The following is a 27,328-nucleotide window of genomic DNA, read 5'->3' as shown; positions in this document are numbered from 1 at the left end:
TAGATTGTTAGTACCCACTTAGGTTGTAGATTGTAAAATCAGTTTTATCACACCTAGAAGACTATCTAGATGATCATCACAACCTCATCCAAAGAATCGCTCAACTGAGACTTTACTCATATCCTTAACGGACCCCATACTACGGGGATTTAACAATGACGAATCCTACTTTCTGGTTCTTCTCAACCTAATGGCTATGCAAGCAGATGGAAAAAATTGGAAATGGTGGCTATGTAATCAAGTAGTTCACCTCCTTCTTATCAAAAAGAACTTTCCGAGTCAAATTGGATAACCATATGTCTGACACCTTCCCGACTGATCGATTGATGCAGATATCCCCTAGCGCTCAGCTCTCTTGGCACTCTGTTCAACATCTGCATGCTCCCTCTGTGTAAATTACTATCTGACTTAGGTATTGCCTTCTACCTATACCCCGATGACATTCAGTTTTATATCTCATGCCACAAATCCTTTGAAAATGCAAGGCTGACTCTTGCTTCACACATGAAGACTATACAACATGAACTATCTAAACTCAAACTAACTCTAAACACTAAAAAAATCTGAAGTCATTCTGTTAAGAAGAAATCTACCTATAGCAACTCCTCAAACACTTGATCTGGGTAACTTCGATATTATACCCTCAGACAAGTACGAGACTTAGGTAAACAGATTGACAAGTTCTTAACAATGGATAAGCACGTAAATAAATTAATAAAATCTGGCTATGCCAAACTGCACTTACTACATAAGAGCACAAGAACATAAAAAATTGCAATGCTGGGTCAGACCAAGGGTCCATCAAGCCCAGCATCCTGTTTCCAACAGAGGCCAAAACAGGCCACAAGAACCTGGCAATTACCCAAACACTAAGAAGATCCCATGCTACTGATGCAATTAATAGCAGTGGCTATTCCCTAAGTAAACTTGATCAATAGCTGTTAATGGATTTCTCCTCCAAGAACTTATCCAAACCTTTTTTGAACCCAGCTACACTAACTGCACTAACCGCATCCTCTGGCAACAAATTCCAGAGCTTTATTGTGCGTTGAGTGAAAAAGAATTTTCTTCGATTAGTCTTAAATGTGCTACTTGCTAACTTCATGGAATGCCCCCTAGTCCTTCTATTATCTGAAAGTGTAAATAACCGAGTCACATCTACTCGTTCAAGACCTCTCATAATCTTAAAGACCTCTACCATATCCACCCTCAGCCGTCTCTTCTCCAAGCTGAACAGCCCTAACCTCTTCAGCCTTTCCTCATAGGGGAGCTGTTCCATCCCCTTTATCATTTTGGTTGCCCTTCTCTGTACCTTCTCCATTGCAACTATATCTTTTTTGAGATGCAGCGACCAGAATTGTACACAGTATTCAAGGTGTGGTCTCACCATGGAGTGATATAGAGGCATTATGACATTTTCCGTTTTATTAACCATTCCCTTCCTAATAATTCCTAACATTCTGTTTGCTTTTTTGACTGCTGCAGCACAGTGAGCCGACGATTTTAAAGTATTATCCACTATGATGCCTAGATCTTTTTCCTGGGTGGTAGCTCCTAATATGGAATCTAACATTGTGTAACTACAGCAAGGGTTTTTTTTCCCTATATGCAACACCTTGCACTTGTCCACATTAAATTTCATCTGCCATTTGGATGCCCAATCTTCCAGTCTTGCAAGGTCCTCCACAAGCAGACTGTATTACAGTCCGCTTGTGATTTAACTACATACACTGAAACCTTTTCTGACTCACGCAGACTTCCGCATGGTCCTACAGACCCTCACCTTCTCAAACTTAGACAACTGTAATTCTCTGCTTCTTGGAGTACCCAACTGTCTTCTAAAAAAAATCTACAATTATTACAAAATGCCGCTACTAGACTCTTAACAGGATCGAGGAAATTCAATCACATCTCACACTCTTTGATAGCTCTTCATTGGCTACCTGTTCAATCCCATATCAACTACAAAGTCCTATCATTAATACACTCCACCATCCACACTAACAACTCTGGCTTGGTAGGTTTAGCTCTACAATGATACAAGCCGCAGAGGTCATTAAGATCTCAAAACAAAGGATTACTAGCTGTGACGTCATTACAGAACACTCACCTAACTAAAATAAGAGACAGTGAGTTCTCAATAGCAGGTCCTAAACTATGGAACTCTCTGCCTGAATCTCTACGACTGACTCCAGCCACCAAGAAATTCAAACGTGAACTAAAAACATGGTTATTTCAAAATGCCTATAAACTAACTTAAAATCATCTGAACTCAGAGCATGCACCCTCAAGGACAACTTCATTTAAATATATCTTTCTGACCTCTTCCAGATCTATAATATGTACATCATGTTGTAAACCGTTGTGATCTTTTATTTGGAACGACGGTATATAAAATGGCTAAATAAATAAAATAAGTAAATTGTAAGCTCTCTGGGGCAGGGGAGGGCTTTTTGTTACTGAATTTGAATAATGTTGTAAAGTCACTTTCAGCATCATTTGGAAAGGTGGGCTGAAAATCCAAAAATTAATATTTTTGGCAGCACCAAAAGGCAATTATGGCAAAAACAGTATTTTAAAAAAAATGACAAAGCATATTTAGTATGACGGAATGTCCCCATTGCTACAAAGTCGGTGGCTACTTATTACCCACCATGTTTGCAAAGTGAAGGTACACAAGGACTTGTGGGTACAAAGAAGCTGTCTATATTTGTGCTTCCTTTTGCTGTGGGCACCTCCGAACATCACAATTGCTTAGAAGAGCTTTTAACAGCCGAGTCGCAAGTTATAATAAACTGATTTGGGTCGACATATTCAAATTTGAATGATGCATAACCCCCTAAACTCTTTGCATGTGTTACAACTGGGAGTAGCAAATCCTGAAATTGAAATGAAGATGATACAGTCAGCCTGTCTGATCTCTGCAAAACCATTACTCCTGTCTTTTTAAAAAATGTAATAACATATCACAAGTTAAACCATCGTTTCACAGCAGATAAACAGATAGAAACCAGTTCAGTCGTATCAGAGCAGGTAGATGACACCGGAATGAAAAATTTGACATCAACTGCATAAAGACAGGGTCCTTGTACAGAGCCCGGCTAGCCTGCAACACGGGGCGAAGATGACAAAATATTAAAAGGGCGGCTTTTAAAATATTAAAAGGGCAACTGGACATGGAGTAAAGTTTCCTCACAATCAAGGGCTCATGAGAAACCAAAAATGTGGCCCTTGGTGTGGTGATAAATGTGCTTCTCCTAGGACAAGCACGATGGTAGCCCTCACATGTGGGTGACATCGTCCGATGCAGCCCAGCACGGAAAACTTTTGTCAGAGTTTCTAGAAGCTTTGACCAGCAGACTGAGCATGCCCAGCCTGCTACTGTCTACGCATCCACATGAGATTCCCCCCTTCCGCGGTGCAGTCTCTTCTTTTCCGCGGTGCAGTTGCCTCGCGGTCTGTGGAGCTCCAATTTTTTCGACTTTTTCAAAGCAACTGTGCTCTCTTGTAGGATTGTTTCTACAGATTTGCATAAGATTGAGTTATTTGGGGTTAGAACAAAAAAAAAATGTATATAGGGAATAGTGAAATGGAGCATGATGATTAGCTAAAGAACACCTTAAAACATCGTGGGCGATTGCTTTCCTTTTGATAAGACAGGCATTACAGATTTCTGTAATTTCATGTAAACCAAGCACTTTTGTCAGGAACAATTTAGACGTCCATCCTTGTGCCTGATGCAATAAAAGTTTGAGTGCCAGAAACGCACATTTCTCCTTAGCACGCCCTTTTTGTACCCTGCTCCACTTTCTTTCTCATTTAAATATTGCATCGGGTGCACAGGGGATGTGGATGTGAGCTTCTTATTGCATCGGCCTGTGATTGGGCTTCCAAAAGACTGCAATACATGCATTGCAAGTTCTCCAGAGCTAAGCTGCTAGGCTGATATGTGGACTAAACAGGAGAGCTCATATTTTGCCTGTTTTAAAAGAACTTCACTGGCTGCCCATTTAAAATTGCGCTGTTGATTCATAAAAATACTGAAAACTGACTCTTTGCCCTGGATAAGTCACCTACTTTATAATCTATAATCTCTCATGTGAGCTACGATCATCTCAAAGGGGACTTTTAGATATACCTTCAGTGCGGTTGATCCGCTTGACTGAGTCATGGGAGAGGATTTTCTCTGTCACCAGTCCTTTGCTACGGAACTCTTTGCTTCTTGGCGTGTGGACTACAGAAAGCAAGACCTATCTATTCCATCAGGTGTTTGATGATTGAGGCTTAGAATCCCTAATCTGTTTGAGAAAGGCAGCTACCTTTGCTTTGTCCTTGTCCTTGGGTGATTTTAATATTTTATGCACTTTATTTTATGTATGAATGTAAATGCTGTAAGCCACCTAGAGCCGTGTATAAACAGCCTATAAATAGTGAGGGAACCTGTTTTAAGGGCTTAACCTTAATAATGAAACATGTGGAGTATTAATCATTGGAGCTGAGAACTGACATCCAGAATTCTGCTGAAGTCCTTACACTGAAATCCTGCTGTCACCGAGGCTGTTCCACCTTTAGTAAATCACATTATCTCCCAGTGCCTTAGCTCTAATCCCTGGCTCTGTCACATTATCTCCCAGAGCCCTAGCTCTAATCCCCGGCTCTGTCACTGACTCTTTGTGTCATCTTTGGTAAATCACATTATCTCCCTGTGCCTCAGCTCTAAGCCCAAATCACTTTTCCTCAATTTACTGTACAATTACTGGGTGGTAATAATAGTAATTGTGTATTGATCTTTTACTATCCTGTAAGGTATTTTGCCGTCAAAAGTGTGTGTGGGGGAAAAAAAAAAGACAAGGAAAAGTAAAAGGGATAACAACATCCCATGCCTACCACCCCCAGCCAAAACAAAAATGTACAGAAGATTCTGAAATCTGAAGGCAGTTTTTCAGAACGGAAGGAGGCAGCCTAAACTTGAAGGCCTTTGTGGCTGGGTGCCTGGATAGGCACCTTGTGATTTTCTGGGGCTATGCACAGGATGGGCATGCAAAGACACAGGACTACCTTAAATAAAATCCTAGTTCAGTGACTCTTATCTTGGCCTTTGGAAAGTAGCTGAAGGCAAAGTGATGACAGCAGATAAGGCTTAAGCTGATTGGCTGGTTCCCTGGGATTTTTTTTTTATGGCTCTGGATCCTTTACCTGTACAGAGACAGAGAGATATCACACTCTCACACCTAGAAAGGGGCCAGTGCCGACTGGACCGGACAAGTGGACTTTGCATCAACCAAAATACAACTTTTCTTTTGTGCTCTGCATTTAGTGATAACTTTATACCCTGTGGCTTATGCCTGCGCTTTACCGGCCAAAAGAATAGTCAAAGGCCAATAGACGGAAAATTGGAGACTTTAAGTTCTTGTAAAAATGAAGGAAAGGTCAGCATGCAGGAGGCGAGATGCTGCTGCTGTGGGAAATCATCTTATCTGAAGAAGAGCGGCCTGAGAATCCGTTTTGAGGGTGAAGAGGCAACGCTCTCATGCACCCTGAGGGACAACCTCCACTGCTGGCCTTTAATATCAGAGACCAAGCAGGTCTTTCTTGTTTCTTCTCTCCCTTTTTTTTTTTTCTAGTTTGTGGAAGTTTTTTTTTTGTTGTTTTTTTTTAAGTATTGACAGACAGCAGGCAGCTCAAGAATGTTCTGAGTCCTCTTGAAGGGGAGCTTGTAAAATGTGTCCCGAAAAGTAAAACCGCATAGTCTGCCTCCCGTTTTTGCTCCTTTTGAAGGAACCTTTTTGGCTCTCCTCCGCTTTAGATGCCAAAGAAGCGTTCCATCGTGCAGGTCCCCTTTCTTTTCTCTCTGTGAGGGGCAAAAAGAGAATAGAGGGAACTCGTGACGGCACCCGTGGCAAGGTCCTTGTGGCTTCCTCGGCTGATCTTTTGGCCCCCTGTTGAGCATGGGTTAAGAGCCCTTGGCCATGGTGGTCACACAGCTGGAGCTGGAATTCTGCTACCACGGGGAGAAGCTGAGAGGATTCACCTGCAGGCTGACCAGGTCTCCCAATGGATTCCTTCCGGAGACATCTTGCACCATTGCCTCTCAGATTTTCGTGCCATTCCTCCTGGCAGGTTTGGGGATGGTGGCGGCGGGCTTGTTGATGGACATCGTTCAAGTACGTACCGACCACTCGTAACTCGCCCCCCCAGCGAAGGTGTTTTAGAAATCCTAGCAGTCAAGTCTCAGAATTGCAGTGGTATAATCCCGGGGGGGGGGGGGGGGGGGGGGGGTCTGTCGAGGCGATCTCTCTTTTCGTGCTCTCTTTTTTTTTGTAAAGTCGATTCCAGCAGGACCTCGAGGCAGGAGGCGACGCGGACTTCCTGCAGTTTCCGGCTGAGCTCTCCCAGTGGCAAGCTTCCCGCCTGGGTTCGTGACCCTGGGGCGAGGTAGAAAGCGCCCGCTGACCTTTGTGCCTGTCTGTCCTACAGATAAAATGTCGGTGCTTGAAATGACAAGCCCTGCGCCCCCAAACCCCCTCCAGGGAGCTCCAGCTCAAAGTACCGGCAGATCATTTGTCAGGCAGCTGGTTTCCCCAGATAAATAACTATTTACCCACGGGAATAGCTTTCCAAATTGCCCTCCTAGAGACCCAAGGGCCTGTTTCAGTGAAGCTTTTCTCTCATTTTATGTCCATGGGGAGCAAAACTTAGAGAATCAGGTCCTTTTTTTTTTTTTTTAATGATTCTTCAGCTGAACACCGGCTTTGCTTCTCAGAACAAAGTTCACAGACTATAATATTTATTATTTTTACTGATGTTCATTGCTTGCACAGTTAATTATCTGTTGGACATATCTATGTCATGTTTAGTGTTTAAAGCCCGTTAGTGCACTCCATTTTACCTCTCATTGATTTCCTCTGGGGGGGTTATTATATATACGATTCTGTTGTAGAGTCACAGAGCCCAGGGTGTTTACTTTGTCTCTTTATAAACAAGGCAGGTGCTTCCATTAAGGCAAACTAGGCGGTGGCCTCAAGATTTTGGGGGGGGGGGTGGCAAAATGCTGCCGGTGTGAGATCCAGAGAGTGCCGTGCTGGAGCCACTGCCGCCAGTAGTTAAGGTGAAGGAGGGGTGTGAATGAGCAAAAGTTCATCTAGGGCACTATATGCTTACACTAGCCCTGGTTATACAGGCATTTGCTTCTATTGTGTCACATCTTGAAGGTGTGCAAAATATTATGCACAGGTCCATTCCTGCTGGTTCAAGCTACATGTACCCTGAGCCAGGCTGAATTATCTTCCTTGCAGCAGGAGATATTTAGTTATTTTGCAGAATTGAGATCATGCTTAATGGTTATATTATAAGGTCAGAATTTTGTTGACTGGTTCCTGCAACTTTATAAGCCAGGGGACCACAAGGTTATATGTTCTATGTCGGACCCCTGAAAAGCAAAATAGGATTACTATTGCTGTGTTAGTTGTAGATAGTGTTAACAATTGCTTTTCTTCCTAACCAGCATCTTTCTGCAGCAGCTCAAGAGATGGTAGAAAGCGGGTGATATTGCAAAGATTTATGTTGTTAAAATCAGCTTTTCACTACATAAATCTAACAGGTGAAAATTTCCCTCTTCTTACCCCTAAGATTTAGCAAAAAGGGGCTGGATCAGGGCCTGCTTTCCAAATTTAGCCTGTTGGTGAAATATTCAGCGCTAATTTGAAAATTTTGTTTTTTTCTGTGGCTGCACAATGGCTGCTTTAAATCTAACTGTATGAGTTTTACGTGGTTAGATTTAACCGGACATTCAGCCGCACCTTTAGTTGGTTAGCCGTGGCTGAATAAATGGGCAGGGTTAACCGGTTAAAATTAAATTTCTAACTTTGCTGCTCTAGAACCCTTCATCTGCTTTTTTGAAAATCTGCCTCAGATCCTAAACCGCAGAATTGCCTCCTGTTTAACCCCCTTTGGAAGTGTGAATCAGAAAACGAAAAGCTTGATTGATGCCAGGGACTTGATGGCCCATGAGGCATTTTGCAAAGCTCCGAGCCAGTAAAAGCCTCGCTGTTCTCCTAAGAGTATCAGCTGACAGTAGGTGATTAGATTGCAGGAGAGGATTTTGTTAGATGCATTCCAAATCCCCCACCCTCAACAGACCAAAGACAAGCAGAGAGTTGGGATCCAGCAGAGCTGTGGTGAATAGTTTCTGCAGTGCGCAGATAAGTGACCCGCATATGTAACTATAATTACACAGGTGACGCTTGCGATCCAAGAACTTGCAGGCTGAGAAAAGTTGTCACTTACATGTAAGAAGTTGGCAGCAGCTCAGAACAAACTCTCCATGAAGTGTAACTTTTCAAGGTGATGAGAAGGAGAAAAATTTGAAAGATGGGATTTGGGTAGAGGAGATGCAGATCACTGGACGTCCTGGGCTTGGAAGAGTGGAATATGGGTAGAGGAGCCCCTGATTATTGAATTTCCTATCCTTGGAAGTGTGAGATTTGGGTAGAAGAGATGCAGATGATTGGACAACCAGACCTTAGAAGGGTGGGATGTGGATGGAAGAGCTGCAGGTCATTTAGAAGTCCTGATTCAAATGCTATCAGGCTGAACAAGTTAACTGGCTAATTTGACATAGATATTCAGCAGCACATCCGTGCCACAGAATATCCTTGGCTATCTTACAGTTAGCCAGATAAAGTTTATCCAGCTAACTATAGGGCATCCAAATATCTATTCTAGACTTATCTGACTAAGTGGGGGCTGCTCAGTGCAGCTAAATATTCATATAGTGCAACTTAGCTGACTAACAAGCCGATACAGTAAAGTTCGTGGGAGAATGGCAAGCGCCTGCTCTCCTGGCGCGCACACAGGCCACACTCCTGTGCGCGCGATTCATCAAAAAAAATATTCAAATTAGGGCCCACGGTAAAAAGAGGCACTAGGGACACTAGCGTGTCCCTAGCGCCTCTTTTTTGGCAGGAGCGGCGGCTGTCAGCGGGTTTGACAGCAGGCGCTCAATTTTGCCGGCATCGGTTCTCAAACCTGCTGACAGCCACGGGTTCGGAAACCGGACGCCAGCAAAATTGAGCGTCCGGTTTTCAACCCGCGAGCCATGGGCCGATTTAAAATTTTTTTTTAAATTTTAATTATTTTTTACTTTGGGACCTCCGACTTAATATCGCCATGATATTAAGTTGGAGGGTGTACAGAAAAGCAGTTTTATTGCTTTTATGTACACTTTCCCGGTGCCAGCAGAAAATAACGCCTACCTTTGGGTAGGCGTTAATTTCTGAAAGTAAAATGTGCGGCTTGGCTGCACATTTTACTTAGTGAATCGCGCGGGAATAACTAATAGGGCAATCGAAGTGCATTTGCATGTTGTGGGCGCTATTAGTTTTGGGGGGTTGGATGCGCGTTTTCGACGCGCTGTTACCTCTTACTGAATAAGGGGTAAAGCTAGCGTGTTGAAAACAAGCGTCCAAACGTGGGTTAACAGTGCGCTCTACTGGAGTGCACTGTACTGTATCAGCCTGTAAGTCAGAAGTTAACTGACTAAGTGTCACTGAATATCGACCTCTGACTGTCCTGTCCTTGAACTGGTGGGATGTGAGTAGAGGAGCCACTGGTCATTATTTCAGATTTGGGACAGATGTGATATAAAGCGGTATGATGGATATGCAGCAGGAGATAAAGATGGAGGATCCAGTCTTTAATGGTACAAATTGAAATGTCTTGGATGACTGTGTAGTAAAATAGATTGCACAGTGAGGGCACATTTGCCTTCTCAAAGCGTGCATTGGTGAAATATTCCGCAGAGTCGTGTACTGGGGATATGCTTTTTATGCTAGCATTCACTACAGCTACTGCACATTAGAAATCTGCATGCAGCCATTTCCTGCCTGTTTGGGCCATCTGGCCTTTGTTTCATGACAGTGTCTGAAAAGATGAGAGGAATGAACAGTATGGGGTGACATTGTGCAGAGATAGTGTGAAGGCCTGAGTTATCAAAGGTTTCCTCCAGTTCTTTGATAAGACCTTTGATAAATCAGTAATGCAGTCAGATTTTATGTGGTGCATTACTGGAGTGTGGGTACATGTATAAATATATGTTTGTGCCCTAAATCTCATGCAATTTTCCCCTGCTGCTCTCCCACCAGGGTATATCAGCTATAGGGAGCAATAGCGTCAGGTCTGTTATTGGACAGCAGTTCATGTTATCCACACTGAGCCCCTTATTCAAAAACCCTGCCGAGCGGGTCAGCTGTCCGGATTACGTTAGGCCCTGCTATTTGTGCAGACCTGCTTGTCTGCACAAATTTAGCTGGAAAGTGTTCCATGTTGCACTATCAGGCTAAATATATCAGCCTGCTCTAGCTCTGCCTCCTACCCCGCCTCCTTTCTGTCAGGTAACTTTGTCCGCACAAAACCTTTTATGAATATGTGGAAGAAAGGGGGGAATTTTTAAAGGGCCAGATTTATACAAGTAAAAGTCAATTTTACTTGAATAAATCTTTTGAATGTGGACCTCGTTGTAGAATTTGCTAATTTTGATCGCTTCCACCAATACTCTCACTGATGCTGGCTGCTACTTTTTTCATGGTTCTTTTGCACATCTAGTGAATACCAGCACAAGTGTTGCACGTTCAGGCGGGTATTACTTTGCCACAAGTCTGCCTCACCAACAGGGTTAAGTTCTCTCCATTTTCTGTTCCTTTCCCTGTAGCACTGGGATGTGTTTAAGACCATAACAGAAGTGTTTATTCTGGTTCCTGCTCTAGTGGGCCTCAAAGGAAACCTGGAAATGACCCTGGCATCCAGACTTTCCACCGCTGTAAGTGTGAAGCGCAGACCCCACTGCTCTGCAGTACCTGAAAGGGGAATGGAGGGGCGTCCAGGTTTGCTGTGACTTTTCTGTTAATTCATTGTTAATCGGTTCACCAAAAGCAATAGCATTGCCAAAAATATCTTACCCATGTCTGTGACTGCTGACCATTTCCTTTCGTCTGTATCCCCTTCTATTCAACACCTGGGCTATTCTAAACCGTATAGTATATTTTAGGGATGTGAATCGGGTGCCCAATTGTCCCCGCTTTCGGGTTCGTCTAACCGCAGGAAAATCTCGTTTTCCCATGGATCCCCATTTTTTTTTTTAGTGAAAAACGATTTTTATGAAAATTTGGGGGGAAAAGTGATCGTTTCTTTTTTTACCCGATATATTAACAAATTTAGAAATGTCGTACGATATTTCAATTCGTTAGAAAAACGATTCACATCCCTAGTATTTTTACCTTTGTCGTAGCTCTGTGATCACCACTTAGGCTCAATAACCATTGGATAACAGTACATTAGCGCTCATTTCATAAACACTCAGGAGTCAACAAACTTTTCTACATACATATGATGGCACGTGTTCAGGGGTGGGGAGAACCTGGAAGTCTGCCGAGACTCCCCAGGAGGGATTTTATTATACAAACTCTGGGCTAAATGTAAGGATTGCTTAAAAGTCCTACAATGTATTTTTTTTTCCCGGTGGATTTTTGTTTTTCCCTTCCAGAGTTGCAGGTATTTAAAGCTTCAGGCCAAAGATGTGGTTTTTGAAATTCTGAAAAATGTCTTGCAGGCTTTTTACATTTTTTTCCCCTTTGTCCAGCTTTAACCTTTCCTGGGATGTTGAGATTTTTCTTATTTTTAAAATGAAAGTAAGCCACTGTCCAATGGTCTTACAGTTGGTAAGTTCAATGCAGCCTTGTCTTTGGGCCATAGGAGTAGGGGAGTGGCACATAGGGGAGCTGGAAAGTTTTTCTTTTCCGGGGAAGCTGCCACAAATTCTCTTAGACACCTATCTGGAAGGCTAAACAAGAAATTATAATACTAAGGCTGCTAGTATAATAAACAGGAGAAAACGCTACCTGCAGGGACCTCAGCCTTCTCTGGGTCTGTTGAAAACACTTTGTCTTCTATTTGCTTCTAGGCAAATACTGGGCAGATGGATGATACCAAGGAACAGTGGAAACTGGCTACCTGTAACCTTGCTCTGATTCAGGTGGGTGGACGTTTTTTATTTAAAATTTTCCCTTTATACCTTACTTCTTTGATCCCAGTTCCCCAGTCAGCATGCCTGGGTAGCTCTGGAACCCTGATTGGCCCTAGAACGGCCAATGGAGAAGCATACTCTCAGAGCCCCTTGTTGGCCATCAGGAGGCACCTCAGTCATAGCAGCCTTTTCCCTTCCCTGAACAGGCCTGAATGCACCACCTCCATGCTATGCCCAAGCTGATCATGAATTGGGATGGGGGGGGGAGGTTAAACCCAGATCCTCCACACCAGTGGTTCTCAACCTTTTTCCCATCATGACACACTTGACAGACCATGCTCACATGTGTGACACATTGCTCATTACAATTCACAGCGGAAATAAAAAATAAAGGCCCAGTATTATTTTTATTGTTAAGAATGACACAAGGGAAAGATACGTATTCTGTCTGAACAGAAATTGCATAATTCCCTGTATGTACCCGATCAGTCCAGACACCTGGGTTTTGCCTCCCCTCCAGCAGATGGAGACAGAGAAGTTTTAAAACAACCCTGCCCTATATACCAAGGTGCCACCTACAGTCCATCAGTATTTCTCTGTCTCCAGCAGATGGTGAAGGTGCAAAATCCACAGTCTCTTCTGATTGTAAAAAAAAAAAAAAAAAAGGATTGATTGAATAATTGGATAGAGACAGGTAGTGTTAGGAAAGTTAGGGGATTGTTCCTTTAATTTTTCTAGGTCTTAAAAAACAAAACAAAACCTACCAAGCAGCTTATTCAGACAGCACAGGTTCATTCAGTCTTCCAGGGGGTTGCTAGGTCCTGAGGGGACCATCCTCCCTGGTTGAGGCATCTGCTGGGAAGGGTTGAGGACCTGAGTTAAGCAGCCCTGCAGTGATACCGGAGAACCTGGTTCACTCACCCCAGAGGGAGTAGGAGCAGGAGCTGAACCAGGACCAAGGACAGCAATCGGGCAAGTGTTTATTTAAAAAAAAAAAAAATATATCTGAGTCTCTTTATTTTTTTCAGTGCACCGGCTCTCCTGTCCTTTCCTGACCCCCGCTTCACTGCACTGCCGTTTTTGGTTATTTTCGTCGCTTTGCTCAGTTTAATTTTTGCTGCGATTGTGATGCTCCGGGGATCGTTGTGCCGCGCGGTTATCGAGGGAGGACCTGTGTGTTGATTGTCGGGAGGTGAAGGCCCCTCCGTTTTGCCCTGGGAGGGTCGAAATTGGGTTTTTCAGCCTACCACGTGGTTGCTGATGAGTCGCACAGCCTCAGATGCTCCGTTCCCGATGGCGGGAATGGTGGCCATGTTGGATGCTGGACGGGAGGCTGCGCGGGCCGTGATGGGGAAGGGGTTGTTGCCACCATCCTTTTCCCCGCAGTTGGTTCCCCCCGGAGGGGGTCTACCGTCCAGTCCAGCCTCTTCTGTGCCTGAGGATAACCCTGAGGCGGTTGCTGATTCCTCCTCTGAGTCTTCTTTTTCCTCAGAGTTTGTATTGCTTCTCCACAAGGCCTTTAAAGCCAAGAAGGCGGGGAGGAAGCATTTGGGGGAAAAGATCCCAGAACAGCCGCAGCACCAGAAGGTGCAGAAGCACTCCAGGTCAAAAAAGGGATCTGAGTCTCAAAAGAGTAAACGGCCATTACGCTCGGTGCAGGCTGGGACGGACTCGGACTCCTCGTCGTCAGCGGAGCCCGATCCACCCTCCAAGCCCCCCCCCGGGGGGCAGATGTGGACGCGGACCCACAACAGGGCTTAGACCAAAGTTTTGAAGATCTGGAAGGCAACAATCCGAAGGTGGTCAGGCTTTTCAAAAAGGAGGAGTTGGGTCCGCTCCTTCCAGCCATCCTGGCGGAGCTAGGGTTGGAGGTCCATCTGGCAGAGTCCCGATTGGGGGTGATGGACCCAGTGTTGTTGGGCCTGAGGGGGGCCTACTGCCTCTTTCCCTTTCCACTTCTCAGCAACGGACCTATTGTTCCGGGAATGGGACACTCCAGATTTGGGGTTAAAAGTCAGTAAGGCAATGGATAAACTATATTCCCTACCAAAGGAGGCATTGGATCTTCTTCGAGTTCCCAAGGTGGATGCAGCGGTCTCAGCCATCACTAAGAAAACACCATCCCAGTCATGGGTGCGACGGCTGTCAAGGACCTGCAGGACAGGAAGTTGGACCTACAGCTCAAGAAAAACTTTGAGGTGTCAACTCTAGGGGTGCGAGCAGCAATGTGCAGCAATTTTGCTCTGCGTGCGGGTCTTCGCTGGGCACAGCAGCTCCAGGCAAACGCTGACCTTTCGAAGGGTGAGGCTCTCCAAGCTGGTCGACTTGAGGTGGTAATTGCTTATAGTGCCGATGCGCTGTATGATCTATTGCGGACATTGGCCAGGACCATGGTATCCGCGGTCTCCGCATGCAGACTTCTGCACGGAACTGGGCGGTGGATGTCTCCTCTAAGGCCCAGCTCAGTTTGCTACCCTTCAAGGGCAAGTTGCTGTTTGGCAAGGACTTGAAGGACATGATCCAATCTCTGGGAGAGAACAAAGTTCATAAGTTGCCGGAGGATCGGCCCAAGTCAAAGGGTTCATTTGCGACTCGGTCTCGTTTCCAAGGTAACAGGAGGCCTCATCCAGCTCGTTTGATGGGGTCGTCCTTTCGCCCAGATTCAAGCAGACAGCAGTCATGGTCTCAGTCCTTTTGGAACAGATGGTTCGGCAGACCCAATAACCCCCAGTCTGCCTCTGGAGCGAAGTCCTCACAATGAGATACTGCGGGTCCATTCCTCAGTGCCGGTAGTGGGGGGCAGGCTATCGTTCTTTTTCGAGGAATGGACCAAGGTGACATCGGACCAGTGGGTCCTCACTGTGATAAGTCAAGGTTACGCTTTAGTTTTTGTACGGCACTCTCAGGACAAGTTTCTCATCCCCATGCGCTTACCGAGAGAAGCGAGAGGCGGTACAAAGTACGCTGCAGCGCCTATTGGACCTGGGAGCCATAACACCAGTTCCGCCCACGGAACGTCAGAGGGGACGCTATTCCATTTACTTCGTAGTCCCCAAAAAGGAAGGCACGTTCCGGCCCATCTTAGATCTAAAGCGGGTCAACAAGTGTCTTCGAGTGCCTCGTTTCTGGATGGAAACCCTGCGGTTGGTCATCGTCTCGGTAAGGAAGAAGAGTTTTACGCTTCTCTGGATCTCACAGAGGCATATCTCCATATTGGCATCAGACCGGCTCACCAGAAGTTCCTCAGGTTCTGCACCCTGGGACCTCACTATCAGTTTCGAGCTCTTCCTTTCGGTCTTGCCACTGCTCCCAGAACTTTCACCAAGATAATGGTCGTGGTTGCAGCACAACTCTGGAGGGAGAGGTTGTTGATGCATCCTTACCTTGACGATTGGTTGATTCAGGCGAAGTCTGAGGTCCTGTGTCGATCAGCCATCCAAAGAGTGCTGCCGATCTTGCGATCATTCGACTGGGTGGTCAACCTTGCCAAGAGTCACTTGACTCCCTCTCAATCCTTGGAGTTTCTGGGAGCCCTGTTCGATATGGAGCAGGGAAGAGTATTCCTCATGGCAGAGTGCGTGGTCAAGTTGCAGGGACAAGTGTGGGACTTAAGCTCCAAATGGATCCCCAGGGTGCAGGATTACTTGACAGTCCTGGGATCCATGACGTCCACTCTGGAGTTGGTGACCTGGGCCTTTGCCCACATGCATCCCTTACAATCAGCTTTGTTGTCCCAATGGAATCCGGTTTCCCAACAGTTTAAACTGCCTCTTCTGCTTTCGGATTCAGTGAGATGCAGTCTCGACTGGTCACTCGTCTCAGAACATTTGGTGCAAGGAGTTCCCTTGGTGATGCCTGACTGGACAGTGATCACCACGGATGCCAGCCTCTCAGGTTGGGGAGCAGTCTGTCTGGGGCAGTCAGTTCAGGGACAGTGGTCCCGAGAGGAATCTCAATGGTCAATCAACCGATTGGAGACCAGGGCAGTGGCGTAGCCCTACAAGCTTCCTTCCACTCCTTCGGGGGAAGTCAGTCAGAGTGTTGTCCGACAATGCAACCACTGTAGCCTATATCAATCGCCAAGGGGGAACCAAGAGCCGACCAGTGGCAGTGGAGGTGCAGCAGTTGATCAGCTGGGCAGAGCAGCACCTCGTAAGCATTGCAGCATCCCACATAGCTGGAGTGGACAACGTACAAGCAGACTTCCTCAGTCATCACAGTCTCGATCCCAGGGAATGGGAGTTGTCCAACAAGGCCTTCCAGCTCATATGCGACACGTGGGGCAGACCAAGCATGGATCTGATGGCCACATTCAAGAATGCCAAGGCCCCGCATTTCTACAGTTGCCGCAGAGAAAAAGGAGCCGAAAGCGTCGATGCTCTGGTACTTCCCTGGCTGGCAAATGTCCTACCTTCCGTGTTTCCTCCCTTGCCTCTGATAGGCAAGGTGATCTGGCGTATAGAGCTCGATCTGACGGAGGTGGTTCTAGTGGCTCCAGAGTGGCCGAGACATCCCTAGTTTGCGGATCTGCTCAATCTGATGTCCGCGGAGCCATTCCGTTTTCGGGAGTCTGCAGCTCTTCTGCATCAAGGCCCTGTCTGTTGAAGGATCTCTCGCTGAAAGTAATGTTTCTGATAGCTATTTCTTCAGCCCATCAGGTGTTTCGGAGCTGCAGGCATTGTCGTGCAGGGAGCCTTTTCTACGGATTTTGGATTCAGGCGTCTCCTTAAGTACAGTTCCTTCCTTTCTTCCGAAAGTGGTTTCTTCCTTTCATTTGAATCAGTCAATAGAACCTCCGTCCTTTTCTGATTTGGACCGATCGGATCTGGTGGCTAAGGATTTGAGGAAATTAGATGTCTGCAGAGCTCTGCTAAGATATCTGGAAGTTATGAATTCCTTCCGTGTATCAGACCACCTTTGTTTTGTGGCGTGGTCCCAAAAGAGGTAATATGGCATCTAAGGCTACAGTAGCCCATTGGCTGAAAGAAGCTATAAGTTCTGCATATTTACTGCATGGTAAGCTGGTGCCAGTTGGCCTTCGTGCCCATTCTACCCGGTTACAAGCTGCTTCCTGGGCGGAGTGCCAACAAGTCTCACCCCAGGAGATTTGCAGAGCAGCTACATGGAAGTCTTTACACGCTTTTGCAAGGCATTACAGACTGACTGTTCAGGCCCCGGAGTCCGGGGGATTTGGAGAAGGAGTGCTCCGAATGGCTCTCTCCGGGTCCCATCCTAGGTAAGTCAGCTCTGGTACATCCCAGGTGTCTGGACTGATCTGGGTACATACAGGGAAAGGAAAATTAGTTCTTAATTGATAATTTTTGTTCCTGTAGTACCACGGATCAGTCCAGAAACCCTCCCAGTGTATGCACGAAAGTATCGGAGAGTCCGCTCGTTCACCATTTCTTTATAATTGTATTGTAATCTGCAGATCGCTGGTTCTCATGGTTCAGGAAGTTCTGTTCCCTGTTGGGGGTTTGACTGAGCCATGGGAAAGTTTATTTAGTGTACATAGTTTTGGTTTTAGTCCATTCTGCTTTGACACAGATTAATACTGATGGACTGTGGGTAGCACCTTGGTATATAGGGCAGGGTTGTTTTAAAACTTCTCTGTCTCCATCTGCTGGAGGGGAGGCAAAACCCAGGTGTCTGGACTGATTCATGGTACTACAGGAACGAAAATTATCAGGTAAGAACTAATTTTCCTAGAGTAAACATCCCACACCAAAACAGCACCAATTTCCAGTACTCAAACAGTAAACACCTTACTTAAGAAAAGGCAACACTGAAAATATTACACCAGGCCTTAAGACATCAATACACCTCCTATTAGGAAAACGGAGCAAGCAGGCTACTATAGAGCCCTACACAGAAACTATACGCCAGCAGAAAACCTCATCTAAATCACATGTGCTGACCCTCACCTAACAAAGAATAAAGAGACCAAAACGCATAACTAGAAGCATGCAGACAAAAACTGAATTAGAAACTGCAACAAGCCAGGGTCTCTGTATGCAGTGTAACAAAGGAAAAAGAGAAACCTCACCAGTCCTTATAAAACAAATCAAGAAATATAAAATCAATAGAAGCAAAACTATACTAACAAAAAGAACAGATTATTTCGAAACAGCTGATGAATGGAATATCCAATAATTAAAGACTCATATCAAAAATTTCTAGATACCAATAAAATATTTCAAAATAGCAGACACAAAGGCCCAATAATGAAAAATAATAAGGATACAAAAAATGTTTTGCTCTGCATACATGGGAATGTTTGATATCCAGGTGCCCTGAGATTGTTTTGAATTAGCAGGAGGAGGGATGGTTTGCTTGCAACTTTCTCCTCTCTTTCTCACACTGGCTCTAAATAGCTCACATGTACACATGCTTTTTCTCTCTTACTTATATAGGCTCTTAATTACACATTTACACACATGCTGTCTGTCTTTTCATGCTTACCCACTCAGGCTTTCAATCGCACACATACATGCTGTCTTTTTCTCTCACACACAGACTCTCATTCACATGCACTCTCTCTTTCTCTCATTTACACACAGGCTCTCAATCACATACTCACATGCTCCCTCACCTAAACCAGCTCTCAATCAAACACAGACACACATGGTCTCTCTTTTACTTATACACACAGGCTCTTAATCATACATACACATGATCTCTCTCACACACAAATGATCTCAATCACACACGCATACTCTTTCACACAAACAGGTTTTCAATCACAAACTTACACATACAGGTTCTCAGTCATACACTTCCATTCATGCTCTCTCTCACACACAGGCTCTCAATCACAGACATACTCTCTTTCACTTATACAGGCCTCAATCATTCACATATATGCTATCTCACTCTCAGACATACACACACAGGATCTGAAACACATATGCTTGCTCATTCACTCACTCTCCCCCCTCCCCCACCCCCGAACTAGCGACAGCGGTGGGTCTGATGGGGTGCTGCCAATCAAGCCGAGCAGTGCTTGTGAGAAAGTGCCTCCAAGACCGAGGAGGAGGCACTCGTTTCAGTCTGGTGCCCCTCACTAGCTACCTACGGCATCTAGTGGGAAATCAGAGGCTTGTTCAGAGTGTAATCCTGTGTGCTGGGGCATCAATAGCAGCACAACTTCAATATAAGCCCATTAAAATGGTATTTTATTTAATTCTATACCCTCGTGCGTGTCAGCTGCATATTTACAATTCCAAAGACAGTGATAAGAGCAATAATGAAAAGGAAATTGCTGTTGTTTCGCTGGACATCTGGAGACAATTTTCAGAGCATTTTACTTACATTCATTGGGTTTCTGAAAATTAATCTCCCCCAGTGAAGTGGAGGCATTCCTAGGAGCATGTTGAGGTCAGGGGAGGAAAAGTACATGCCTAGTCATCAGTTTTAAATCTCTGCACCTACATTATTTCTTGCAAAAACCTGCCCACATAAAAAGGAGCTGTAAGTTCCCTGTATGTACCCAGATCAGTCCAGACTCCTGGGTTTTGCATCAGTGCCAGCAGATGGAGACAGAGAAAGTTTAAACTGATACTGCTACATAACCCTGTGTACCACCTGCAGTTCCTCAGTATTTCTCTGTCTCCAGCAGATGGTAGATGGTGCAAAACCTGCAGTTCTGCAGTCAGAAGATCAAATCTAGGGTTACGAGCTTTCCTCTCAATGGGTGTTGGGTCCTGGGGAGACCATCCCTGTTGGTTGAGGTGGACGAGCTGGGGGTTGGTGATTCTTTTATATGCTCAGTCCATGCATCTGTGGGGTGTAAATCTGGTTACCCAGATCCCTCCCCTTCACGAGGTTGCTGGCTTCAGGCTCAGGACAGCTGGTTTCTAGCTGTCCCTTTTTCTTTTTTCTTGTTGGACAACTCTGACTGTTTGGATAAAGTTTTAAAAAGAAGAAAAGCAAGTAGGAAATTTGCCTGCTGGTGCTTGGCCGGCTTTCTGCCTTTTCTGCTTTGGGCAGCGGGGGAGCTCTGCATTGTTGTGTTCAGCGCTGGTGGTTGCTTCGGGGCCGAGGTAAGATTCCTGCTGTCAGAGGCATGGTGCGCCGGTCAGCTTGCCGCACATGTAGCTCGGCACAGGTAAGGGGCTGTCTGAGGGTCCAGGGGCCACAAAAAGGAGGAGGCAGACGCCCACCCTGATTTCTCCTGCGCCGCGGAGTTCGCGCCAAGTTCATGATTCTTTTTTTGTTGGCACGGAAATGGTGGCCATTTTGAGAGCCCATGCAGCCTGGGCCACACCAACGGAGGGGGATTCGCTCCAAGGCTTTCCCTGGCTTGCTTGGACTCGGGGGAGGAGCGGGAGGGGAGGGTAAATGGGGACGGCAGTCCTATATTGCCGATCTCTGGTTCTTCTCAGCCCTTCATTGGTGCACTCAAACCTTTCTCCTCAGATTTTGTGCTGCTATTGCATGAGGCCTATTTGGCTCAGCAGGAGGCAGCTGCTTCTGGCTTGGGGAACTGGGCTCGGCCTTCCAAGGGTTTGGATTTGGATTCCAAATCTCTTCAGTTTCGAAGAAAATGGCCTTCTTTGGTCCAGTGCTTATTGAGTGTGGTTCTGTCTTGTGGGGCTGCGGTTGATAGTTCAGATGACTCTGATGAGGCTCCTGAGATTCCATAGGTACATCTGGCGCATGACCTGATGGTGGATCTTGATGCGGTCAGTTTGAATCTGGGAGAGGATCCTGAGAAAGTTCAGGTTTCTGAGGGTGATGATCCGAAGGTGGTCCGGAATTTTTGCAAGGAGGAGTTAGGGCCATTGATCCCTCATGTTTTGGAGGAGCTCGGGGTCAAGGTTCCACAGGAGGACTCTGATCTGGAAGGGGCTGATCCGGTCCTGGATGGGCTGTGGGGTCCAGTGAAAGCTTTCCCTTATCATAAGTCGGTTAAAAAGCTGGTGGATCGGGAATGGGGTACTCCTGAAGCCTATTTAAGGGTAGGGAGGGCTATTGTGAAGCTTTAACCTTTGTCAGAGTAGACAGATCTTTTTCCCCTTCTTTAGGTTGATGTGGTGGTATCAGCTGTTACCAAGTAGACAACTATTCCAGTTACAGGGTCCACAGCTTTGAAAGGTGTTTAGGATCATAAGTTGGAGGTACATCTCAAGAGGATTTTTGAGGTGTCTGATTTAAGTTTCCAGGTGACCATTTGTAAAGGCGAGTTTCTGGCTTTTCTAGACTTGACAGAAGCGTATCTATACATACCCATCCATCTGGATCATCAAAGGTTGCTACGATTCATGATTCTGGGTCAACATTTTCAGTTTCAGGCTCTTCTCTTTGGTTTGGCCATGGCACCCACTATTTTCATCAAGGTGATGGTGGTGGTGGTGGTGGCGGTTTTGCATCATTAAGGGGCTCTGGTTCATCCTTATTTAGACGACTGGCTTAGGGCAAAGTCGGAGGACCTTTATCGTCAGTTGGTTCAGAAGGTGATCAAACACTCGAGTCGCTCTGCTGGGTGGTAAACTTAGCAAAGAGTCACTTGGTTCCATTGCAGTCTCTGGAGTATCTAGGAGCTCAGTTCGATACTCTGATAGGCAAGGTGTTTCTCATGGAGGAGTGTGTTCCTAAGTTGCAAGGGCAAGTTCGTCGATTGTTGAGGTTGCCAATGCCCAAGGTCTGAGATTATTTGCAGGTTCAGGGCTCAATGGCTTCGACCCTGGAGTTAGTGCCATGGGCATTCGCACATATGAAGCCCCTGCAGAGAGCTCTGTTGTCTCGATGGAAACCGCTCTCAGAAGAGTTTCATCTTCCCTTGCCTCTCAAGGGCACTGGCAGGGACAGTCTAGCCTGGTGGCTTCTGAGTTCCAATCTGGCTTGTGGTATGGAGCTGGAGGTTCCGGTTTGGATGATCCTTACTACTGATGCCAGTCTGTCTGGTTGGAGTACAGTTTGTCAGCAGCAGTTGACGCAAGGCTGTTGGTCCTAGACAGAGGCTTCCTGGTCTATCAATTGGTTAGAGACTAGAGCATGTGTTACTTGCTTTCTGCTGTTGATCAAAGGTTGGTTGGCGAGGGTCCTGTCGGGCAATGCGACAGTGGTGGCCTACATCAGTCAGTAGAGAAGTACCAAGAGTTGAGCAGTGGCTCAGGAAGCTCAAAAATTAATTCTTTGAGCAGAGTGTTACCTGGAAAAGATAGCAGTGTCGCACATCGGAAAGGTCAAAAATGTCCAAGTGGATTTTTTGAGTCTCAAATTGCTAGATCCGGGGGAGTGGGAGCTGTCGAAGAAAGCAATGCAGCTCATCCACGAGGGTGAGGCTGACCCCATGAGGATCTAATGGTGACTCATCAGAATGCCAAGACGAATTGGTTTTTCAGTTGAAGGAGGGAGTACAGGGCCAAGGGCATCAATGCTGTGGTGGTGCCTTGGCCTCGGGAAGTTCTGCTTTGCTTTCCCTTCGTTGCCTCTGGTAGGCAAGGTGTTGTGGTGGATTGAGAGACACCCAGGCAAAGTAGTTTTAGTGGCTCCGGAGTGGCCACATTGGCCTTGGTTCACGGATCTAGTCAACTTAACCGTGGACGGTCCACTGTGCTTCGGTTATCTGCCAAGCCTTCTTTCTTAGGGTCCCATATTTTCAAACCAGGCTGCTCACTTTTTTGTTTAGTGGCTTGGCTTTTGAGAGGTGGCAATTGAGGTGCAGGGGGTATCCTGAAGTGGTTATTGCTACACTGTTGCAGGCCAGGAGGAAGTCTACTTCTCTTTCATATGTGAGGGTCTGGAAGGTTTTTGAGTCCTGGTGTACCCCGTTAGCGATACAAGCTCTAGAATTTACGGTGTCTCATATTTTGTCCTTTCTTCAAGAGGGTCTGGTCAAAGGTTTGACTTTGAATTCTCTGAAGGTCCAGGTGGTTGCTCTTGGTTGTCTTTGGGGGAAAAGATAGGGATCTTCTCTCTTCACTCATCCAGATGTGGTTCAGTTTCCCAGGAGGCAAAGAATTTGCATCCGCTGGTAAGGAAAGTTTGTCCATCATGGAATCTTAATCTCTTCCTCAGGGGTTTGTGTGAGGCGCTGTTCAAACCACTCAGGAGAGGTGACTCTTAAAGATTTGACTCTTAAGGTTATTTTCCTAGTTAGTCATATGTTCCGCTAGGAGGATTTCGGAGTTACAGGCATTGTCTTGCCGTGATCCATTTCTGCAGATTTTGGAATCAGAAGTGTCGTTGCAGATGGTTCCTTCCTTTTTGCCTAAGGTGGTATTGGCGTTTCATGTAAATCAGACTGTGGAGCTTTTGGCTTTTCCTGAGGTGGACTCCTCCGCACCTCTTGCAAGGGAACTTAAGCTTTTAGATATGCCGAGAGCATTGTTGAGATATATCAAGGCAACAAATGACTTGAGGAAGTCATATCACCTCTTTGTTTTGTGAAGTGGTCCGAAAAGAGGTTCTCGGGCATCTAAGGCTACGATTGTGAGGTGGCTTAAGGAGGTAATTGGGTCAATGTACATAGCTAAGGGTTGTCCGGTTTTTGAGGGTTTGCGAGCCCATTCTATGCGTTCTCAGGTGGCATCCTGGGTTGAGGCACAGTTGGTTTTGCTGCAGGAAATATGTAGGGTGGCAGCTTAGAAGGCACTATCGTCTGGATGTGGGGGATCTGGAGTCCCAGTCTTTTGGCAAGAGTGTTTTGCGAGTGGGACTCACCAGGTCCCACCCTAAGTAGGGAGCTTTGGTACATCCCAGGAGTCTGAACTGATCTGGGTACGTACAGGGATCGGAAAATTGGTTCTTACCTGCTAATTTTCATTCCTGTAGTACCACAGATCAGTCCAGAACCCGCCCAATATGTTGAGGTGGAGAGTCATCCGCTCGTTCTAGGTTCTGAGTATGGAATACAGACTTGTTTATAAAAAAGAAAAAAAGAAGAGTGAATTAATGTAAGTTGGTTTATGGTTTGCTGTTTAAGCTTGGGTACAGATCAATACTGAGGAACTGCATGTGGCACACAGGGTTATGTAGTAGTATCACTTTAAACTTTCTGTCTCCATCTGCAGGCTGGGATGCAAAACCCAGGAGTCTGGACTGATCTGCGGTACTACAGGAACGAAAATTAGCTGGTAAGAACCAATTTTCCTTACCTGCACATAGTTAGTTTTATTATTTTATATACGGCAAATCCCAAAAAGTATCAAAGCAATGTATAGTACAATCACCAAAAATCATTTACAGCAGTGTTTCCCAACCCTCTCCTGACGGTATACATAACTAGTCGGGTTTTCAGGATATTGATAATGAATATGCATAATACAGATTTGCATACATTGGAGACCCAGAATAAGCAAATCCATCTTGTGCATATTCATTGTGGTAACCCTGGAAACTCAACTGGTTAAGTGTGTCTCCAGGAGAAGGCTGAAAAACACTGATTTACAGCATTAACAAAATTAACCAAAATTAACAGTATATAATAAATAACTAGAATTAGTAATGAATACACAACACAAAGCACAAGCAGTAAAATAACTAAATACAGCAAACAGAAAAAAGGTTCTCAAACATATCTAATTAAAAATAGTAATTACTAAAAAACAAAAACAATAAAAAATTAATAACAAAGTAAGGATTGATAAAAGGAAAAGGTAAAAATAAATTTAATTAAAAGTTCTATCAAAGCTGGCCATAATACTATCAACTTGAAGTACAAATAGTGATCAAATTAAAAAGCATCCCCACAGCAATATTCAAAGGTTAAGTGCGTGGGTGCATTCCCTTCGAAAATGGGTAAAAGCATGCGGAGAAAAAAGTAAGGGGGACTTTGTGCCAGGGTGGACAGTTTGGAAGATTCCTCCTCTCAATATATCATCAGTGACGTCTGTAAAGAAAACGCCTCCCCCGCATTAGCTGCTTTAAATAAAAGTGTTATTGAGGTCGATATTCAGAGGGTTTGTCCGGGTGAATTTTCAAATTACCTGGACAAGCTCCAAGATTTGAATATTTCCCCCATCTAACTGTGCGGGTGAATTTTGTCCAGATAGCTCACTTAGGGGGTCATTTATCAAAATGGGGTAAGTACCGCTTGTGATAGCAAAAGGGGTGTGTTTTATGCTAATATAGGATTTATCGCAATTTGCGCTAATTACCTGTGCGAAGAGCTAAGTTAGTGCAAATTGCGATACCATTTCAGATTCTGTGAGAGAGAGAGACTGGGCATAATAACATGGCCCATAGGCAGGTATTTGTATCCCTAGGGTAGGCCCACCTAGTAACTCGAGGTGGGGATTAGGTAAGTGTGTAGAGGGTTAGGGGCCACTTTGACATGCTATGTGACACCTACGAACAGAACAGTGGTCTCTTGTGAAGATTTGATGGCCTTCGGAGTGAGGAAACTCACTCCAAGATGAGATTTGGGCAAGGTTCTCTCAACCTAGCTTGATGTTAGTCCATCAAGCTAGGTTGAGAGAACCTTGCCCAAATCTCATCTTGGAGTGAGTTTCCTCACTCCGAAGGCCATCAAATCTTCACAAGAGACAACTGTTCTGTTCGTAGGTGTCACATAGCATGTCAAAGTGGCCCCTAACCCCCTACACACTTACCTAATCCCCACCTCGAGTTACTAGGTGGGCCTACCCTAGGGATACAAATACCTGCCTATGGGCCATGCTATTATGGCCTCTCTCTCTCTCTCCCTCCCTCCTTCCTTCCTTCCTTCAAATTGTCTGAAATAAGCCTTACAGGACACATCACAAATGGCGATGAAACCTCACCGCATGGGCACAGCCTAACGCAATCCCCTAACTCCACCTATTTTTGGAATTTGCATTGCACCATACGATATGGTATGCACCCTTCCATTATAATGTCTGCAGGCAGGAGACTCAGCAGCAGTGTATGGGAGGAAGGAGGCTTCTGTCCGTGGTTGTAGGTGAAGAATCAGCCTGCAGGGAGGAGGAGAAGAGAGTGAGAGGGAGGGAGGATGCTGGGCACTGTGAGCAGAGGGAGAGTGAGCAGGGCAAAGGGGATACTGGTGCTGGGTAGAGGGGTAGGGGCTTGGGAGAGAGAGATGCCACCGCCACTGTTGAAGGAGGAAGGGTTGTACCTGAGCTCCCGGCAAGGTGATGGTAGGGGAGGGGTGCCAATTTCACTTTTTTGCACAGGACACCAATTAGTCTGGGTAACTTTATCTGGTTGCGTTCTGCCAGATACCTGCGTAAAGATATCTTGGTAACTCCTGCACACTGGCCCGCTGAATATCGACATTTTCAAATCTCAAAATAAGGAAAACTTTTCGAGTTTGCGTGCATGGTTGCTTTTGCTGTGCACGCTTCACTTGGTTTAAGTCTGAGTTCATGGCAGCCCTTCCCTTTTCAGCCAGGTTTCATCATGACAGGAATTTGTTACACTGTAGAAAATCTTGCTGTTTTATACTTAGACTTTTTTTTTTTTTGGGCAGAAGTTGAGGCAAAGTCATGTTCACTTCTGTCTACCCCCATCACGGGGAGGCCTCCAGTGGACTGAGGCGCGACGTTTCAGCGTTTTTAGTTTCCGATGAGACTGGAATTTAGGTAACGCAGGCACCACCCCAGAGCGCCGAATTCTGAAGGTGCCCAAAACCTGGGACCTGACCCTCGCTGCTCTCCGATCTCAGAAGGCAACAGCATTCTGATTTCTGGAGCCCACTCCACCCCAGTCCTCTGCCTGTGGGCGCCGTAATCTTAAATCCAGCCGTTTGTCCCAGGTTCACAAAGGAGGGGAGGGGACCATAATCCCCAGAATTTCAGTAATACGGGAGATAGATTTAAAAAAATACAGGTTTTTGGTGGTTACTGACGCCCCAGAATTCCTGCAGGCATTTATTGAGAGGGCAGATTTCAAAGGCACTTCCATGGGCAGTGTTTTGGGGGTCTATGAAAACTGACTCCCATCTTCGCCTGTAAAAGTGCACCCGTGCTGCTGGTACAAGTGCCCTTTTACGCGCAGAGAGAGGAGGCGCTCCCGGGGGCAGAGGGGTTAGCACTTACGTGCGTAGTTTCTCTGGAAAAGTTATCCCCACAAATAACCGGTGCAGGTCTGCGTGTGGATTTTTTTTTTTCTAACCCAGTTTTCAAAGGAAAACATTTTCTCTTTTTAAAATGTAACGTAAAATCAGCGGGTAAAACGTCCCCCACGCGCTTTGCTTTTCTGCTCACGGCTTGAAAGTCTTCCTGCAACGCAGCGGCACTGTGTGAGGACATTTTTAGACAGGGTGACCAAGCAGTTACCCTGGTGGAACTGGGAGCTGAGAATTGCTTTTTCCCTCTGCGGGTATCTTTGAAGGGGGTGAGCTGACCAGGAGTGCTTGGGGATTTC

At 45.7% G+C, this 27,328-nt stretch overlaps 1 protein-coding gene across 13 annotated transcripts in view; it reads left to right on the top strand.

The window, feature by feature from the left end:
- SLC41A3 (solute carrier family 41 member 3) overlaps positions 1–27,328 on the top strand; it is a 95,762-nt gene that overhangs the window by 42,839 nt on the left and 25,595 nt on the right. For 7 of the 13 annotated variants that reach the window (XM_029601341.1, XM_029601349.1, XM_029601343.1 and 4 more), the window contains 2 exons: positions 10,709–10,816; positions 11,957–12,028. In XM_029601341.1, the coding sequence (XP_029457201.1) occupies positions 10,709–10,816; positions 11,957–12,028 (180 nt within the window). Of the gene's footprint in view, positions 1–5,210; positions 5,586–5,619; positions 6,165–6,307; positions 6,436–8,324; positions 8,344–9,682; positions 9,701–10,708; positions 10,817–11,956; positions 12,029–27,328 lie in introns of those variants that run through there. The other 6 variants (XM_029601342.1, XM_029601345.1, XM_029601351.1 and 3 more) reach the window with 6 other exon arrangements.

This window comes from Rhinatrema bivittatum, chromosome 4 (assembly GCF_901001135.1).
Source record: "Rhinatrema bivittatum chromosome 4, aRhiBiv1.1, whole genome shotgun sequence".
Taxonomy (NCBI): Eukaryota; Metazoa; Chordata; class Amphibia; order Gymnophiona; family Rhinatrematidae; genus Rhinatrema; species Rhinatrema bivittatum.
The sequence above is the reverse complement of the archived record's forward strand: the minus strand, read 5'-3'. Positions and strand labels throughout refer to the sequence as shown.